The sequence below is a fragment of the Rhipicephalus microplus genome, chromosome 6 (assembly GCF_043290135.1).
Source record: "Rhipicephalus microplus isolate Deutch F79 chromosome 6, USDA_Rmic, whole genome shotgun sequence".
In the NCBI taxonomy this organism is placed as follows: domain Eukaryota; kingdom Metazoa; phylum Arthropoda; class Arachnida; order Ixodida; family Ixodidae; genus Rhipicephalus; species Rhipicephalus microplus.
This window is the reverse complement of record NC_134705.1, coordinates 53,533,612-53,548,383: the sequence shown is the minus strand read 5'-3', so window position 1 is coordinate 53,548,383 and position 14,772 is coordinate 53,533,612. Positions and strand designations below refer to the sequence as shown.

Genomic DNA, 14,772 nt, shown 5'->3' with positions numbered 1-14,772 from the left:
TATGTATGTATGTATGTATGTATGTATGTATGTATGTATGCATGTATGTATGTATGTATGTATGTATGTATGTACGTCCGTGCATCTTGTGAACGCTTCAAGTACGCCATCTCGTATATTTTCATTACACATTCATCATATACAAGTACCGCTATCCAGCGGACATTTCAAGGGCTGAAACAAGAGGTGGCTACTACATACTCGAGACGCACAAACCACCCATTAAAGAGCTTCGCCCCAAAGAAGGGCCTAGTCCTTTCAAAAAGTTGAGATAATTTTTTTCTTGGGATGCGCTTGCACCATTTATGGTCTTTACGGTCAACCTTTCTGCAGTAGCAGTTGTGCACAAGACAACAGGACTTGCCACATTCCCAGACATTGTCAGCATCTGTGAGCATCTGCAGAAACTTAGCACCTATCAGCGTCGCTGTGAAACGACCACACATTTTCAACGCAACCAGCCAGAGGTTTTGTTTTTATTCAACAAAACTATAAATGTCTATATTCTTTTATTATAAAAATGTAATTCAAACTGTTCAATAAATCTCAAATTTATTTTGTCGCCACAGACCTTAACAAGCTGAAGCACTTCTATACACGCCGATGTCGTGAACCAGTTTTATAATATTGGTGTCAGGCGCCGGTCCATCCGTCAAGAGCCGGGACAGCACGGATCTCGAACTTCAGTGTACCTAATTGTCCTGCATACCTTCAATGCTTTGCTCTCTATCCAGTAAATGTCTAAGGGATGTTGGCGGCTTAGTACCTTGAGTACCTTGACACGCCTAAAGGGTCCGCGGCCCATGTATAGGTTAGGGCATGCCACGTCTGCTTGGTCAAAATCGATGTCGTAAACAGCGACGCTCACCTTCAGGTTTTTGCGTCTGTCGAGTGCCGCACAAAACTATTACGGGAAAAAAGAGAACGAAATAAGTAACAATCAAGACGAGGCAAACTATTTAAACTGATGTATATACCTAGAAGTCATTGTAATTAGTTACAACCTAGAAATGGTTGTAAGCTTCAGCTGTAATTATCAACGACCCACCTAGAGAACATTTTTAGGGATGTCCCATCCAATCACAATTAAAAGGAGATAGTCTTTTTGGAGAGACTCGATCCCCAAAACTTTTGGTACATCTGTCGCGTTTTCTGCCTTCCTGTCTCCCACTTGACTCAGCCCCCCTTCCAAGTTTAAGCACTTGATCAATGCCCGGTCACCCTAAACTGGTGTTTGCATTGGCTGTAAAACATTGTCAATAAAAAGCGAATAATATGCACATGTGGGGCACAAAAGCAATACGTTTGTAATAGATGATGTGTTCATTTATTAGAAAATTAATAGATACGCAATTCTAAAGGCCATCGTGTTTCCTACACTGTTCCGAAATTGTGACGCTATGCTCTGAAATGACGGCCGACAAAAGAGTATGCTCTTTTGATCACATTTGCAGTGTAGGACGCACATTAGCAGCCAAATTCGACGATGTTCTCTTCATTCATTATAGCAATTGTGCCACTTCGTCGATTACGTATTTTAGTTGTGTTACTCGCCCAATGAGTACTTGACTGCATATTACTCTTTTTTAATTTCCATACTGTGAACACTTTTCTCCTTCCTAAGGCAGCCAGTTTTTTCAGATACATATTGTCTCTTCTTTAGTAATCTGTAGGAATTTTTGAATTTTCTGTTCAATTTCAGCTTTCACTGTTCCCCTCACCAATCACAATATTCCAGAGCCGCCATATACCATTGTTTTTACCGATAACTAAGGAAAGAAAAACAACAAAGAAATAAGCTAGGTAGAGAGACGCGAGGCTCTTTTGAAAAAAACTAAAGTAAATGAATTGTTTAAAAAATCAGTTGTATGTTTCAGAAGGCTGTCAATATTTTGCACATACTTGAAATATTAGAAACATTCACTGTACTTTCAAAAGCCCCACGGAGTTTCTGTATGACAATTTCTTAAGTTTGACACTCTGGCCCAATTCGAAGAGTCAGCATTTTAAACAAATTTAGTGTCTGAAACTGCATGAACAGAAGCCCCCACCGCTTCCACACCAACTACAATTTAAAAAGTCAACTCTGGCTGTCGCAAGTCTGTTGCTATATGGTGGAGTTTAAAATAATTTGAGGAGACACTGGGAGTCGAAGGGGTCGAAGAAGTAGGCTGAGCAGCTTGGTTTTCTTTTTATTGCGATGGCAGTTGCATGGACACACTCTCCTGGATTTAGCCGCCGGCGTTGGTGGCGACATGAGCGTCGCCTTTTTTTCACCGTATATGTGCACGTATCTATATAGATATATGTAAATGCAAGAAAGAAAAAAAGGAGAAAAATAATCCGGCACAAATAATCTAACGTGGGACCTCTGAGTCATGGTTATGAGGCACTAACGATGAAGCCAGCAAGGAGCAGCTACTTCAACATTGGAACTGCAAACTATTTGTATTAACCACTTACCACTGCCCACGTGCATTTCTGGGTGGGGCGAGGAGCAACTATCATGTTTGCAGCATTACCAACAGGGTGACGCATTGACCACTTGTTACCACATCATCACGACTAGTCATGACGAGGCTAAGCGCGCTTTATCTCCCACGCATATTTTGCCCCGCGCAAAGGAGGAGGGTGGACGCTCGCTCACATGCCCTTATCTCGCGGTTGGGAAGATCGTACGTCTTGGCTGGCTTCGGGCTTTCACTAGAAGGACTCTGTTGTAGTTTCCGGGCGCACAAAGGTCACTCCAATCGCTGCACAGTCTTCGTTTGCAAAGAGGTCGCGGTTTTCAGACACAGCGAAGTAACGACTGAGACGGTTATTCGCGTTAATCTCTACTTGTGAGCACGCTTCGTGCGTCATTTGGGCGTGAAAAACACGGGGCACGTTTCAACCTGTTTGCGAGTTGGCGCGTGACCTTTAAAAATGTTGCTATCACGTTAATTGCTTCACCTTAGCTGCAAAACTGCGGCTTTTTTTCTCTCTATCCAAAAGTTTTCCATATGATAACACTTGTGCATAGACACGCAATAGCCACAACTCATTGTTATAGTCGATCATGCGGCATGCGGGAAATATTATATGCTGGTTTATAAATTCAGAGCATTTCTGAGAGAACTTTAGGCGTATCTATCTATCTATCTATCTATCTATCTATCTATCTATATATCTATCTATTTATCTATCTATCTATCTGCTTGCATATGGAAACTTGACATGATTAACGTGTAAATATTGTTGTTTGCACCATCGCGTGCAACACTTTCCTCCAAAAACGTGTGGTACAGGTACACGCGACGTGGTATTCGGGCATACACCAAAGAAAATTGACAGCCTATCTATCCAGGAACGACGAGAACACGCGTTTATAAGTGAGAAACGTCAGATATCCGTAACGTTAACTCAACGAATTTAAAGTTTATAAGTCAGGGTCCCAGTAAAAATTTAACCCATGTATTCTGCGAGGCTATCAAGTATTCTACATCAGAGCCAGATAGGTCTGAAAACTGCTTTGTGAAAAGACCCTTTTAGCACAATGACGGCGAAACTTCAATCGTGTCAGAGGCCGTGTTATTTAGTTTTATAAACAATACTTATGTACTCATAAGTTACTGGCAAAACGATGGTTTTACGTCATTTGTTTACCTCAGCTTCATTCACTGAAATCAATCTGTGTAGTGTTGTGACTGGCGCCTCAGTTAACGAGGGAGCGGCGCTATTTTAATCCTCAAGCAAGTAGCCAAATGGCTGGCTGCCTATGACCGCCAGGTATTGCCCTCCTAACCGGGGGTGAGACGTCGTGTCGTAACGACGCTGTAAGCCGTTCGAGAGAAGACAACTAGTGCGGCATCTTCCTTGGAAGAGTCCGCGGTGGCCAATGCAAATCGCCACTCCAATTGAGCGAGCAGTTCGGTGGACCCGTTGATGTATGCTGTCATGAATTTGGGACCCCTCGATCAGCGGCACGCAGACGATGAGAAAGAGCCCGCTGGAGCCATCTTGGAGTGCAGTGATCACGCCTCAGTATTGGTCGTTCACGTGGGCCGTGCATACTCGTGCCCCTCTCCAGCTATGTGTGATCTATGATTCGACAGTATCATCTGCACGTGTTCCCTGGTCTAGGCATCTGATGAGAACATAGCCTCGCCACGGTGGTCTAGTGGCTAAGGTACTCGGCTGCTGACCCGCAGGTCACGGATTCAAATCCTGGCTGCGGCGGCTGCATTTCGATGGAGGCGGAAATGTTGTAGGCCCGTGTACTAAGATTTGGGTGCAAGTTAAAGAACCCCAGGAGGTCGAAATTTCCGAGGCCCTCCACTACGGCGTCTCTCATAATCATATGGTTATTTTGGGACGTTAAACCCCACATATCAATCAAACTGATGAGAACATGCCCTTTATAATGAGCCACCCAGCTAATTCGAAAGAGTACCATGTCCAGTGTCATGTAAAGGAGTGAGATTCGAAAACTTGAGAGCTCGCCAAGTAAAAGAGAGCTCGTAAAGTACGATAGCTCGGTGCCATGTAGAGCGTCATATAGAAGAGCAAGATTCGAGAACTCGCCATGTAAGAAAGCGCTCGTAATGTACGAGAGCTTGGCGCCTTGTAGAAGAGCGAGATTCAAGAAATCACCATGTAAGAAAGAACTCGTAATGTATGAGAGCTCGGTGCCATGTAGAGCGCCATGTATAGTGCCATGTAGAGCGCCATGTATAGGAGCAAGAATCGAGAGCTCGCCATGTAAGAAAGAGCTTGTATTGTATGAGAGTTCAGCCCCATGTAGAGGAGCGACATTAAGAAGCTCGCCATGTAAGAAAGGACTGGTAATGTACGAGAGCTCACCGTCATGTAGAGTGCCATGTGTGCCATGTAGAGGAGCGAGATTTCAGAGCTCGCCATGTAAAAAAGTGCCCGTAATGTACGAGAGCTCCACGCTACTTAGAGCGCCACGTAGAGGAGCGAGTTTTGAGAGCTCGCCATTTAAGAAGGAACTCGTAATGTACGAGAGCCTGGTGCCACGTAGAGTGCCATGTAGAGCGCCATATAAATGAGTGAGAATCGAGAGCTCGCCATGTAATAAAATGCTCATAGTGTAGGACAACTCTGCGCCACGTAAAAGAGCGTCTTGCGGAGTGCCATGTAGAGGGGCGAGATTCGAGAGCTCGCATTGTAAGAAAGAGCTCCTAATGTACGAGAGCTCAGCCCCATGTAGAGTGCATTGTAGAGTGTCATGTAGAGGAGAGGGATTAGGAGATCGCCATGTAAGAAAGAGCTGGTAATGTAGGAGAGCTCGGCGCCGTGTAAAGCGCCATGTAGAGGAGCATGAATCGAGAGCTCGCCATGTAAGAAAGAGCTCGTAATGTATGAGAGCTCAGCCCCATGTTGAGCGCCATGTAGAGGAGCAACATTTAGGAGCTCACCATGTAAAAAAGAGCTGGTAATGTACGAGAGCTCGGCGCCATGTGGAGTGCCATGTGTGCCATATAGAGAAGCGAGATTGTAGAGCTCGCCATTAAAAAAGTGCCCGTTATGTACGAGAGCTCTGCGCTACTTGGAGCGCCACGTAGAGGAGCGAGGTTTGAGAGCTCTCCATTTAAGAAGGAGCTCGTAATGTTCGAGAGCCTGGCGCCACGTAGAGTGCCATGTAGAGCGCCATGTAATGAGTGAGAATCGAGAGCTCGACGTGTAAGAAAGAGTTCATAGTGTACGAGAACTCTGCGCCACGTAAAAGAGCGCCGTGTGAAGTGCCATGTAGAGGGGCGAGATTCGAGAGCTCGCAATGTAAGAGCTGCTAATGTACGAGAGCTCAGCCCCATGTAGAGCGCCATGTAAAGTGTCAAGTAGAGGAGAGGGATTAGGAGATCGCCATGTAAGAAAAAGCTGGTAATGTAGGAGAACTCGGTGCCATGTAGAGCGCCATGTGTGCCATGTAGAGAAGCTAGATTCGAGAGCTTGCCAGGTAAAAAAGAGCCGATAATGTACGAGAGCTCAGCGCTATGTAGAGTGCACCATAAAGGAGCGAGTTTTGAGAGCTCGCCATTTAAAAAGGAGCTCGTAATGTACGAAAGCTCGACGCCACGTAGAGTGACATGCAGAGTGCCATATAAAGGAGAGAGAATAGAGAGCTTGCCATGTAAGAAAGAGCTCGTAATGTACGAGAACTCTGCGCCGCGGCGAAGAGCGCCATGTGGAGTGCCAGGTAGAGGAGCAAGACTCGAGAGCTCGCAACGTAAGAGAGCTCCCAATGTACGAGAGCTAAGCCCCATGTAGAGCGCCATGCAGAGTACCTTATAGTGGAGCTAGATTGAAGAGATCGCCACTTAAGAAAGAGCTGGTAATGTACAAGAGCTCAGCGCCATGTAGAGCGCCATGTGTGTCATGTAGAGGAGCGAGATTCGAGAGCTCGCAATGTAAAAAAGAGCCCGTAATGTACGAGAGCTCCTCTCTATGTAGAGCACCACGTACAAGAGCGAGTTTTGAGAGCTCGCCATTTAGGAAGGAGCTCGTAATGTACGAGAGATTGGCGCCACGTATAGTGCCATGTAGAGCGCCACGTAGAGGAGTGAGAATTGAGAGCTCGTCATGCAAAAAAAGAGATCATAATGTACGAGAACACTGCGCCAGGTAGAAGAGCGCCGTGTGGAGTGCCATGTAGAGGAGCGAGATTCGAGAGCTCAAAATGTAAGAAAGAGCTCCTATTGTACGAGAGCTGAGCTCTATGTAGAGCGCGATAAAGAGTGCCATGTAGAGGAGCGAGATTTAGGAGCTCGTCATGTAAGAAAGAGATGGTAATGTAAGAGAGCTCGGCGCCATGTAGAGCGCCATGTGTGTCATGTAGAGTAGCGGGATCGAGAGCTCGCCGTGTAAAAAAGAGCCCGTAATGTACGAGAGCTCTGCGCTATGTAGAGCGCCACGTAGACCAGTGAGTTTTGAGAGCTCGCCATCTAGGAAGGAGCTCGCAATGTACGAGAGCTCGGCGCCACGTAGAGTGCCATGTGGAGCATCATGTAGAGGAGTGAGAATCGAGATCTCGCCATGTAAGAAAGAGCTCGTAATGTACAAGAACTCTGCACCAGGTATAAGAGCGCCGTGTGGACTGCCATGTAGAGGAGCGAGATTTGAGAGCTCGCAATGTAAGAAAGAGCTCCTAATGTACGAGAGCTCAGCCCCATGTAGTGCGCCATGTTGAGGAGCGAGATTTAGAAGCTCGCCATGTAAAAAAGAGATGGTAATTCACGAGAGCTTGGCTCCATGTAGAGCACCAAGTGTGCCTTGTAGAGGAGCGTGATTCGAGAGGTCGCCATGTAAAAAAGAGCCCGTAATATACGAAAGCTCCGCGATACTTAGAGCTCCACGTAGAGGAGCGAGTTTTGAGAGCTCGTCATTGAAAAGAGCTCGTAATGTACGAGAGCTCGGCGACACGTAGAGTGCCATGTTGTGCACCTTGTTGAGGAGTGAGAATTGAGAGCTCGCCATGTAAGAAAGAGCTCGTAATATTCGAGAACTCTGCGCCACGTAAAAGAGCGCCGTGTGGAGTGCCATGTAAATAAGCGAGATTCAAGAGCTCGCAATGTAAGAAAGAGCTCCTATTGTACGAGGGCTCAGCCCCATGTAGAGCGCCATGTAGGGTGCCATGTAGAGGAGTGAGATTTAGGAGCTCGCCATGTAAGAAAAAAGCTGGTAATGTACGAGAGCTGGGTGCCATGTAGAGCGCCATGTGTGCCATGTAGAGTAGCGAGATTCGAGAGCTCGCCATGTAAAAAAGAGCCGGTAATGTACGAGAGCTCCGCGCTATATAGATTGCCACGTAGAGGAGCGAGTTTTGAGAGCTCGGCATTTAAGAAGGAGCTTAATGTACGAGAGCTCAGCACCACGTGGAGTGCCATGTAGAGCGCCATGTAGAGAAGTGAGAATCGAGAGCTCGCGATGTAAGAAAGAGCTCCTAATGTACGAAAACTCTGTGCAACGTATAAGAGCGCCGTGTGGAGTACCATGTAGAGGAGCGAAATTCGAGAGCTCGCCGTGTAAGAAAGAGCTCCTTATGTACGAGAGCTCAGCCCCATGTAGAGCACCATGTAGAGTGCCGTGTAGAGGAGCGAGATTTAAGAGATCGCCATGTAAGGAAGAGCATGTAATGCACGAGAGCTCGGCGCCATGTGGAGTGCCATGTGTGCCATCCAGAGGAGCGAGAATCGAGAGCTTGCCATGTAAAAAAAGTGACCGTAATGTACGAGAGCTACGCGCTACTTAGAGCGTCACGTAGAGGAGCGAGTTTTGAGAGCTCGCCACTTAAGAAAGAGCTCGTAAAGTACGAGAGCTCGGCGCCACGTAGAGTGCCATGTAGAACGCCATGTAAATGAATGAGAATCGAGAGCTCGCCATGCAAGAAAGAGCTCGTAGTGTACGAGAGCTTTGCGCCACGTAAAAGAGCGCCGTGTGGAGTGCCATATAGAGGGGCGAGAATCTAGAGGTCGCCATGTAAGAAAGAGTTGATATAGTACGAGAGATCAGCACCATGTAAAGCGCCGTGTAAAGTGCCATGTACAGGAGCTAGATTCAAGAGCTTACCATTTAAGAAAGAGCTCCTGATATACGAGAGCTCGGCCCCATGTAAGCACCATGCAGAGTGCAATGTAGAGGAGCGAGATTTGTGAGCTCGACATGTAAGAAAGAGCCCGTAATTATCGAGATCTCTGCGCTTTGCAGAGCGCCATGTAGAGGAGCAAGATTCGAGAGCTCGCCATTCAAGAAGGGGCTCCTAATGTACGAGAGCTCGACGCCATGTAGAGTGCCATGTAGAAGAGCAAGATTAGAAAGCTCGTCCTGTAAGACAGATCTCGTAATGTACGAGAGCTTGGCGTCATGCAGAGTGTCATGTAGAGGAGCAAGATTCGATCTCTTTTAATGATATGGCGGTTTCGGGACGTTAAACTCCACATATCAATCAATCTAGCGAGATTTGAGAGCTTGCAATGTAAGAAACAGCTCGTGTTGTATGAGTACTCGCCATGTACAAACTGTAAATTAACCCTCTTAAATCTCTCTTCCTCCTGAATCGACAGCTTCAACCCGGATCTCCGGTGCCTAAAAATTCAGGTCGCAACAGTGGCGTTAGCCAGGGCAACATCATCGGAAGTACATGCGATTCGTATTAGCTAACCGGTTTTGGTGTGAATAATACATATTGTAGAAAACAGATTGACGATGGATCTTGGGTACGAGGAAGAAGCAGTGGCCTAGGGCACGCTCTGTATATTTTTAATCTCGTTCTGTCAACAACAAACCGAAGACGTATCGGTTCTGCGGTGTCTCTGGGCCTTCTGAAACATGGTGCCGTGACCAGGATATCTGAGGACACCCGCGAAGACTTCAATCCCATTCTCCACAACGGGTTGAAAAACGAAACAGCGGCGTCTGGCTCAAGGACCAATTGTGAAGGGAAGGACCATCACCGCTGACTGTCGGCGACGCACATTCACAAGCGAGAGCTCTTTCAACACGTTTAAGCATGAATAAAGAGGTCCTATCAAAGAAGCGGAAGACGCTTCGAGCAAATGTGACAACGCTTACGAGCGTAATTGTTAAGAAGATAGAAGAAGACGCCGATCGAGCGCAACTTATGACGCTTATAAACCAGGTGAAGAGCGTGTCACAGACGCTAAGACAAGTTAACGAACACATTTACCACTCGTCGAAGAAGAAGACGCGGAGGCAGAATTTGAAAGAGTTTTGCAGTATGAGATGAAGATCGTTGCCGCAACGGCAAAAATAGAGGAGCAAGTACGCGAGTTAAAACAAGCGACGCAACTGAATACGAGAATAGTCACAGAACAGGCGAGCTCACTGCAAGATACTAACCAAATCTTGGACACACAAGAGCTTGTTATGTTGCGACGTCTTGATATGATTAAGTTTGATGGGAAAAAACAGCATCACGAAGGTTTTGTCGTCAGTTCAAGACATCGGTGCATAACGGATCAAACATGCCAAAGAATAAAAAACTTATTACCTTCTGGCGTCTCTGAGCGAAGAGGCTGCGTCTACAATAAAAGGGTCAAAGTTTTCTGATCAGAGTTACAAGCATGCAGTCACTCTTCTGAAAGAAACCTTCGGACGACAAGATAAGTTAAGAGAGACCTAAATAAAAGAGCTAGTAAACGAGGAAGCAGTGAAGAATCCTGAAGATGTAAATGGGTTGAAGAAACTCTTCCAAACGTTGCAAGTGAACACACCAGCGTTGCAATCGTTAGGAGTGGAAATAGATAGTTACGCTACAGTGAAAGCTCCTGTTATAAAATCTGCGCTAGCAGTGGATATGAGGATTGAAGTGAAAATAAAGGAGATAGAGAAGGGCGACAACAGACTAGTAACTATGAAATCGGACTGAGCGTCAAGAGATAGCACGAGCAGTTTAAAATTATGGAGTTATTTATGATATACCCTGGTAACGCGGAACGATGAGTCAACGTGGTTTGAATGTAACGAATGTGAGGCAACGTTAGATGGTAAAGTATAACATTGCACCGACGTTTAGAGTATAATGGTGCCATAAGACAGTGTTTTCGAAGTTGCAGCAACATTCAAACACTGATGTTGTCCTAACGTGTTTTTAACGAGGCAACAACTTTCAGATTATCACGTTGCCCTAACGTGGTGGTATCAATGGGGCAACAACAATCAAATAGTCGCATTGCATCAACGTTGTATATATACACCATGCCCATGTTTAACAGCAACCATAGAGGCAACATGGAAAACATAATCGTTGAAACATCAAATAACACACATGGCAACTGTTTTAACTTCGTGTACTCATTTGATTTTGGCTGACAGCAGCTAGTTAGTGTTGTGGAGTAAAAATAGAAGCGTGAACAATACAAACAACAGTTCACCCTATGTTCTTCATACGCTAATTTTTCTATAAATCTTATTTCTTCATAGAGCTGCACTCTGTTTTTATTTATTTAGTTGTTTGTTAATACACGATTGCCGTTGTGCAGGAGACAAAAAACACCACCATAAATGACCTGACTAGGCCTCTATAGCTCCGCACCATACGTTCTTCACACAAAGTCACTGCATTGGCAAAAAAGAAACAAAGAACACAATCACATGGCGGAGATCACTGCGTCACCTTCTTACGTGTATAGCTAGATACACTAAACACAGTTAATTCATATGTGAGAAAGATATGTGCAAGAGCAAGCCTTTTAGGATACCGAATTTACAGGCTACAAATAGCCTACTGTAGGCAGGCTGCATCTTAACATGTATGCATGCAGACTTGAAGAATAAATTACCAGTCTATTTTTTTATTACTGTGTGGTTTTAAAAAGAGCATGGGAACCATTTCATTTCGAAGTAAGCAGCAGTTGTTAAATCAAATTGTTCCTTCATCATGATACATCACCACAATTATGTTTTAAAGAGTGCTTTCAGATTAAACACACAAGGAACAGATCTACTAAAATGGGACCTACATGTTTGCATGATGCAAGGTAACATCCAAAACAATCCCTTCGATTTGCAAGAATTGTGGAAGTGGAACCAACTATAACCATGGAGCTAGAAAAACAGCTGTTTCACAGAGCCCTTACTCTCGGGGAACATCAGAAGCAATGCAATGATTTGAGAAAAAGATGAAAACAAAAATTCAGTAACTGGATATAGTAATAAAGTCAAATCACGGTCGAAAGAGAGGGAGAGAAAGATACAGTATGAAGAAAGGCACAAAGGTTCACCGGAAAGCAAGTGTCTGGTTTGCTACCCTGCACTTGGGAAGAGAAACAGAAAGGTAAGAAAAACGGAATGAGAGAGAAAAAGAAAGCGGAAACACACAAACACACTAGAATGTCACTAACGTTCAACGAGGCGGGTCGATCGCAGAAATTTTAGGAGGACGGTCGAAGCCGCAATAAATGTATTGACATGCTGAGCTTTCCGGAAAAAACTGTGCGCATTCTGGTTCGAAACTGCCTTTACAGCTGTTTGCAGTAATCAAGTATCCGGTAGTGTCTGTGACTGATGAAAGTGCAATAGAGCAGCTATTTCACGTGCTTTGCTCTTACAGCTCTACTGTGAACTCGCATCATCATGAAAGCTATTCATGTCTTCTTAATAACTGCGTGCAAGTAAACATCGGCGAAAAATTAGGCAATCGTAAAAAAGTGTGTTATTCTGTCACTGCCAAGTCTGTAATTCACGACACACACATCAAACACCAGGCCTGCAGAACACACTGTCTGCAAGCAAATATAGGCGTCGAATTCCGCCGCGATGAAGTGCTACACTAATACAGAAGGACGATCACTCAGAACAAACACAGTATACACTAACATGGAGAAAGCACGCATGCTGAAAACACTGTGTTTTTGGTAAGAAAAGCGAAACCACAAATTGCAGTATTGTGAAAGGGCACAGTAATCTGCAAACAATATCACCCGCAGCAAATCTGGCAGACGACAACCAGGAGATGCCAAGCCTGCACAACACACTATGCAGCACACAAATAATACGAGACCATTGAAGTCCTCTTGCATTTTGTCCAAGGCCTGGCTTCAGCTGCGCTTTGACTGTAAAACATATGTCGGCTTGAACAAATACACCTACCGATTGCGATTCCCTTGCTCGAGTAGGTCGAGCGAAGAGACACACAACTGAGACAAAGCTGCTAATGAGATGCAATTCTCCCTTCACATGACTCCACGCAGCTTCCCATTTAGTAGATGTAGAAGTAGCACCAGGTTTACACAGCTGTCTTGGCGACTGATTCAATTGGTCAACGTATTGTTTCTCTAGTTGGTCACAACACAAACGGCTGAGGCATATGTCACATGTGCGCTTTTTTTTCCTTAACTGGCTACCGTCCATTTTAACGCTGTAAGTTCTGGTCCTTACTGGTCCCACAACACCACATTTTTTATGGGATTCGAGGCGTGAACGGTTGCAGTCTTAATGGAGTTTTCTTTGTTCACTAAAGGAAGCTTCGGTTCTTTGTCTCTGCAGTAGTTTCTTACTAATTCTATTTTTTTCTACTAAGTCTGCTAGTGCAGGGTAGGGTTTTTAAGCAGCATGTTTGTTGTCGAAGGCGTAGGTAAGGTAACCTGTCAGCAGTAAGGCGAACTTCCCTTTCTGTTCCAGCGTGATGTACATGCATAAGTAGCACCACGTTTATGCAGCTGTCTGGACGACTAAAGCATTTGGTCAACTGCAGTGTTTTTCTAGTTGGTCACAACACAACGAAGGCTTAGCTGCATTTATGAAACTGTCAACTATTTCATTCCACTGAGGCTGATTTGTGCTGGAAGTCATATGCGAGCTGCCACTGCTTGGTGAACTTGGCGAGCTCTGTACCTGACAATTGTGGACTATATTCGCTAGTTCGCACAAATGATAATTCGTACCTGGGGAGGTCTGTTGTGTGATCATCCTGTCACGCTACTGCTCATTGTTAAATTCATGCACTTCAAGGATTGGAGCAGTAGGGGAAGAGCCGAGACGTTATTTACCTTGCCGCTTTAAGCAGCGAAAAGTGCAGCGGGTATACCCTTTGTTGCGTGTCGGCATAGAGTGTGCATGAGCTGTACATTTCTGTTTGTGGAATCACCTCAGTTGGAGGACCAAACTCTAAAGTGTTGTAGATAAGGGCAACAGGTCAACCGGCTACTGAATGTAGGAGCATCACCCTCCGTTCGATAGATGCAGTTTCTTGACTTGCAACGGTGAAATTAAGCTGAAGTCGCTGTATGAACCAATTTTAGTTCGCCCACAAATCACCGATCATGCCCCCACGCGCTCAGATGTCTCTGCTGTGGACGTTATTTTGTGTAAGACGATCCCCATCAAGTGAGCTCACTTATGATGCTTAGCTGTTGCATGGAGCTAGTCTGCTTTTTCACTAGAGGTTGTCGTTATCGGTTGCACTTGAACGAATCCTCACGCTTGACTAAGCCACCCTAACCTGACACTTTTGACCGAGAATGCAGAGCGAAAACACACAAAAATAATATGCTCCATGCTACTGTGTTACGACGATGACGATGATAATGGCGAGTCGAAGTGGAAACTGCACAAGTTTTGATTTCAACTTCATTTTTAAAGTGGTTTTGTAAAAGTAAAACAAAACAGGTAAGGCAGCATAGGAAAGTGGGACATAAGTTGTTTGCAAAGGACCGAATTACTGTATGCACTAAAATATACGTAGGACAACGCTTTGACTTGTAGAGCGCAACTGAAGTTTCAGTTACGCACTTGTCACCTGCTTTTTTTGCACCCTCATGATGCGTTTTTAAGATGGTTTTCATGTTGCGCTCATCAGATGTCACCAAAACAAAAATGCAGTTGCGATTAAAAATAGTATTACAATTTGCAAGAAGGATATATAAAATTACCAGGTTATAAAAAAGCAATAGCCTTTCAAAATAGCACTGGCTTTATTTGTCTCGGAGGCTGTAAAATGTCACCATCGGGTCCTGCCTTGCATCATGGGCTGTTATAAACACGTGATAACATTTCACGCTCAAAATATTTGAGAATTTCGCCACGGTCTCTCCATCAGTCGTAAACAATGTAAATGAGGTACAATGAGGCTTAAAAATTGTTTTGATTCCCAGTGAACGAAGTGCTATTCGAAGAAAGTGAAAAACTTTCTGCTTAATGTACCAAAACAATAGGTTTTGTGTTTCCTCGTGGCACACTCCTTGTTCCCTTTTGCATGTGTTTCTGGGTGTCGTTGATTAACATGCTCAGATGATGGCTTCATTACAATTCACC

General features: G+C 44.9%; 1 protein-coding gene across 1 annotated transcript in view; it reads right to left on the bottom strand.

Annotated features, from left to right (window-relative positions):
• Nucleotides 1-535: 535 nt before the first annotated feature.
• Nucleotides 536-14,772, bottom strand: part of LOC142765847 (uncharacterized) — a 173,609-nt gene continuing 159,372 nt past the window's right edge. The window contains exon 13 of the mRNA XM_075867653.1: nucleotides 536-904. Coding sequence (XP_075723768.1) covers nucleotides 653-904 — 252 coding nt within the window. The 3' untranslated portion in view covers nucleotides 536-652. The remainder of the gene's footprint in view (nucleotides 905-14,772) is intronic.